The sequence below is a fragment of the Physeter macrocephalus genome, chromosome 14 (assembly GCF_002837175.3).
Source record: "Physeter macrocephalus isolate SW-GA chromosome 14, ASM283717v5, whole genome shotgun sequence".
NCBI classification, from domain to species: Eukaryota; Metazoa; Chordata; class Mammalia; order Artiodactyla; family Physeteridae; genus Physeter; species Physeter macrocephalus.
The window spans coordinates 47,749,964-47,754,805 of NC_041227.1; the positions used below are offsets into that span (position 1 = coordinate 47,749,964).

A 4,842-nucleotide genomic window follows, 5' to 3' on the forward strand; every position below is an offset into this window, starting at 1 on the left:
ATGTGGGAGACCCTAGCCAGCCTCCAGGGCGACACTGCACCGGATCTGTTTGTCTAGGTGTTATGTTCGAGGGACCATGGGGTTGGGGAGGACCCGGCCGCCGTGTGGGGACGGGGTGGCAGAAAGGCTGCTGGGAACGGGTCAGATTTCAGTGCCGGCTTCAGTCCTTTCTGTCTGCATTGGGGCACTTTCCCTAGGAATCTGGGAGGAAGCAAAACCTGTCTGTAGTTGACCCAGACTTTGCTCGTGGCAGATCCAGATCGGCATGAGAATCTTCCCAGAGTCTGCCGCCAGGCGCAGAGCAGGGGCTGGGCCCTGGCCCGGAAGGGACGGGATGCCCCCTGCTTGGGGCTGTGCCAAAGACTTTATATAGCATTTTTTAAGTGCAAGGTGACTAGGTAAAAATTTTTATCAGTGACCAAATTAGAATGTATTTACTATAGTGAGAAGTTTAAGACCTTTTTTTTTTTTTTTTAACATAAGACAAACTGATAGGAAAGCTGTCATTTTTTAAGGTGGGTCCATGGCATCGTGCGGCTCGCCCGTTGCTAAAAGTAACTATATGACTTGGTGGTAGTGAATCTACTTTGTTTCTAATTATACTGATAATGATTTATTAGCTCTTAGAAATTACGTATATTTTGTGCTACTGTTATCACTGTTTAAAATTATTTTATTAATATTTATGCACTTGTTTCCCATTTCAGGCCTTTGGTCTTTTGGGGGGAAAACAGGACAATGTTTGTTATTGACATCTAGCCTAGATATTTTCAAATTATAAACAAGAACAATTAAGCTTTAGGTGTATTTATAAGCTATTCCGGTCAGTTCTTTCTGTGGGGTTCGGGGGGGTGGAGGCGCCCCCTCCCAGGCACTCGCTGGCTCTGAGGACAGGTGTGCGGTGGGAAGACCAAAGAACCACCCAGAGTGGAGCTCCCGGGGCTTCCTCGGGGCCCTCCCACCCCTGCTGCCTGGCTGCGGTGGCCCTGGTTTTCTGAGGGGGCCACCCATGCTGGGCTCAGCCAGGCTCGGCATCTCAGGGTGTCACCGCCCCGCACTCGGGTGATGAAGTGGGGCGCTGGGTGTAGCAGCTGAAGCTGCATGGTGCTCGGCGAGGCCATTCTTGTTGCCGAATCTGTCAGCTCCTGAGTGTTCAGTATTAGCGGTGATGTTACATTGTCACACCATTTGTGTAACTGTGGTCAGCAGAAGACCACGACTCAGTGTGGATGCTTCATGTGGATTAATTTATGGAAGCCCCAATCTGTATGTCTGTTTTGAGTATTTAGAGGAGAATGTTATTGGAATGGAATTTTCTTAACCCAGAAGGTAGTATTTATAAGGCATAATCATTTACTTGTAGTGAATTGTTTAAAGTTAACACTTGTTCAAATTTTTTTACACTATAGCATTTATGCAATGGTTTACAGAATTCATGGAATTATTTTTATCAGTAGGGAAATTAATTAAAACTTTGAATCTTTATTTTGTCTGCATCTTTGCGCACAACCCCAAGAGCCTGCCGGCACAGAAGGAACGGAGGAAGGTGTCCTCTGGCTGAGACCTGTCGCCCTGCTCCTCCTGCCCCAGATCACAGGGTGTTCCCACGCAGTCCAGGGTCGCCTCGTAGCAGCTCTGCTGTCTTGTCCGTGGGTGTCCTGGGACCCAAGTGCTCAGAGCTGGAAGTTTCTACCAAAACACCAGGCGGCAGGAGGTCAGGACCTGACCTGCAGGGCAGCAGGTCCCAAGGTGGTCTCAGCCCCAACCCCCGGGCACCACTGACCTGCAGGCTTCACGTAGGGGAGGCCGTGCTGGGTCAGTATGCTTTTAAGTCTTTTCATCTCCTCTGACAGGGCTTTATGTGCCTAGAACAGGAGTTGAAATGGAGCAGTCAGGCCCTTGGTGGAAGGCCGGTCCCAGGCCTGGGAGCGCCGTCTGTACCTCGTTACAGCTCTCCAGTGTCTGAAACACCAGGCCCTTGGCACCTCCTTCCTGCTGCACCGATTCACTTTGTTCTTGGGTCTTTAAATAACCAGCATCCTCAAAAATCACCCTGAGTGACTTCTCGTAGCCCTGCAGGTGGAGGATGAGGAGGGAGCACTGCTGCAGCTGCACTGCTCCCTGCCCAGGCGGTGCCCGCCCTGTCGCTCACCTGGGATGTGATCAGCTCATCCGCCAGGTCCTGCTCCACCCGGTCCCACCTCTGCTGCAGGGCCATGGGCAGGGCCGGGTACACTGAGAATCCAACAGAAACCAGACTGAACTGAACCCCTCTGCCCCCCACGCCCCCCAGTGCCCCCCACCGGCCCCGGCGCCCACCTAACAAGGAGTGGGGGTGGCAGACGAGGGGCGTCTCGAACGTCAGTGCGTAGACACAGGTGCTTGGCTCAGACACATGGGCCAACCGGTTGGTTTTGCCACAGGTGAGCTCCACCTAGGGGGAAACCTTGGTGAGCAGGTAGGGGGAGCGGGCCCCAATCCCACCCTCTCGCCCAGCCCACCTTGCTCTGCCGGCTCCGGGAGTGGCAGGAGTCACCGTCCCTCATCCACATGCCCCTGAAGGTGTTGTTGGCAATTTCCCACTCGTGCCAGATGCTGGGGAGGAGCAGAGCGGGTGAGGCTGGGTGCGGGGGACGGTGGACAGGTAGAGCCACAGCCGCCCCCAGCGCCGCTCACCCGAGGATCCCACTGTAGGCGTTCCAGCGGAAGGTCTGCTCGTGCTGCGTCACGTTGTGGAACGGGCAGAGCTCGTACTTGTACCTGGGGGCACAGCGCTGTCAGGGGGGGTCCCAGGCCCTGGCCACGCCTGCCCCTGCCCTCACTCACGTGGACTCCACCAGGCTGAAGCACTTGCCAGAAAGTCTGGAGAGATGCACGGGCCCTGGAAGGGGAGAGCACGGCCCACTGAGCGCGGTGCAAAGAGCAGGCGTGCAGAAACCCACAGAACCAGGGCCATTTAGGAAAAGATCCAGTGGTTTAAACTTTAAAACTGGAGCAAAAGAGTTGAAGCAACATCAGCAAAGTACCACACTAGGAAGCTCCAAGCTCATATCCCTGTGAAAACATCAACTCAACCACTACAAACCAGCTGAGCTAACCCAGTTCTGGAAATCAGGTCTACAACAACCAAGTGAGCACCACGCAGCAAAGCCACCACCCCAGTGTGGTCGTGAGGAGCAGGCTGACCTCATCTGCAACATCCCAGCCTAGCTGGGGGCTGCCAGGAGGACTGGTCTCTGTTTTGCCGAACTCAGATCACCAGGCAGGAAAGGGAGCTGCTCATGAAGGCTGCGGGGGGGCAAGGGGTTATGGTTGGACACACACAACAGGCCATCCAGGACCTGAGGAGGAGCTGGGGTGAGACTCTTGGAGAACCAAAGACATCCAGGAGCAGCCTGCACACAGCTGCCCCTAGACTCCAAACACACCCAGCCTGGTGGTGAAGGCCACCCCAGCACGGGGCCAGGCTGCAAAGGAACCGCAGCCTCTTCAAAGGAAAACCCAATAGAACCACCTGGGAGAAGCTCAGACACTGGACTGATAGAAGACTTCAGTTAAACAAATGTCTGAAATATGCTTAAGGACCTGGAGGGAAACACAAAGAACTAAAGTGTATCAGGCAAATGACATGTAGGCAGAGATGAACAGTACCGAAAGGAACCAAAAAAATCTGGAGCTGAAAAATACAACTGAAATAAATCCACAAAAGGGGTTAACAGAGTTTGAGCAGAGAAAAGAACCAGTGAAGAGATGGCAGGACACACAGTGGGAGTCCCTGAAGGAAGAGAGGGGCAGAGAGAGTATCTGAGGAAATGACTCTCCCAACTTGACAAAACACATGAATCTACACATCCAAGCAGCTCACTGAACTCCAAGTACAATAAACTCAGAGAGACCCACACCAAGACACAGAAGAAAACTGTCAAAAACCAAGTCCAAAGCAGCAAGAAGTGACTCATCACATCAAGGGATCCTTAATAAGATTATCTGCCCATTTTTCTGCCACACTTCAGAGGCCAGAAAGCTGTGGGATGGAAGAAAAAACTGTCGACTGAGGAGTCTACATCCAGGAAACTATCCTCCAAAAATGAGGGCAAAATCAAGACACTCCCAGATAAACAAAAGCTGAGGGATTTCGTTACCACGAGGCCTGCCCTGGAGGGAGTCCTTCCAGTAAAAGCAAATACACTGGCAAACCCAAAGCAGTATGTGATTCTGATCTGCAAATCTAGAGGGTTTAAAAAGATGCATAAAAATAATGACAAATCTACATTTAAAGAGGTAATTTCTGAAATCAATAACAAAGTTGGGGGAGGGACAGAGCTATACAGGAGAAGTCTTTGAATTTATACCAATTTCAATCATGTACAAATTAGACTTAACAGCTTTATGATCGTATGTAATCCCCTGGCAACCACAGAAGAAATAGCTACACAGAATAATACACAAAAGTAAAAAGGACGTCAAAACATGTCACTTAGAAGTAAGTCAACAAAAAGGAATGGAGGGAATGAGGGACAAAAAAACTACAAGACAAATTTTGCTGTTTTGTTTCCTCTAAATCCTTCCTTATCAATGACTACTTTAAATGTAAACAGATTAAACTCTCCCATTCAAAAGGCACAGATTGGCCAAATGGGTAAAAAAAATGTGATCCAACTATATATACTGTTTGTAAGAGACGCATTTAAGATCAAAGGCACAGGGGCTTCCCTGGTGGTGCAGTGGTTGCGCGTCCGCCTGCCGATGCAGGGGAACCGGGTTCGCGCCCCGGTCTGGGAGGATCCCACATGCCGCGGAGCAGCTGGGCCCGTGAGCCATGGCCGCTGGGCCTGCACGTCC

General features: G+C 51.3%; 1 protein-coding gene across 1 annotated transcript in view; it reads right to left on the reverse strand.

Annotated features, from left to right (window-relative positions):
- Positions 1-636: 636 nt before the first annotated feature.
- The window catches only part of GNPTG (N-acetylglucosamine-1-phosphate transferase subunit gamma), a 20,318-nt gene continuing 16,112 nt past the window's right edge, over positions 637-4,842 (reverse strand). The window contains exons 4-11 of the mRNA XM_007100114.4: positions 2,827-2,881; positions 2,677-2,760; positions 2,502-2,595; positions 2,320-2,434; positions 2,153-2,235; positions 1,942-2,073; positions 1,784-1,865; positions 637-1,689 (exon numbers count right to left, since the gene is read on the reverse strand). Of these exons, the coding sequence (XP_007100176.2) occupies positions 1,592-1,689; positions 1,784-1,865; positions 1,942-2,073; positions 2,153-2,235; positions 2,320-2,434; positions 2,502-2,595; positions 2,677-2,760; positions 2,827-2,881 (743 nt within the window). The 3' untranslated portion in view covers positions 637-1,591. The remainder of the gene's footprint in view (positions 1,690-1,783; positions 1,866-1,941; positions 2,074-2,152; positions 2,236-2,319; positions 2,435-2,501; positions 2,596-2,676; positions 2,761-2,826; positions 2,882-4,842) is intronic.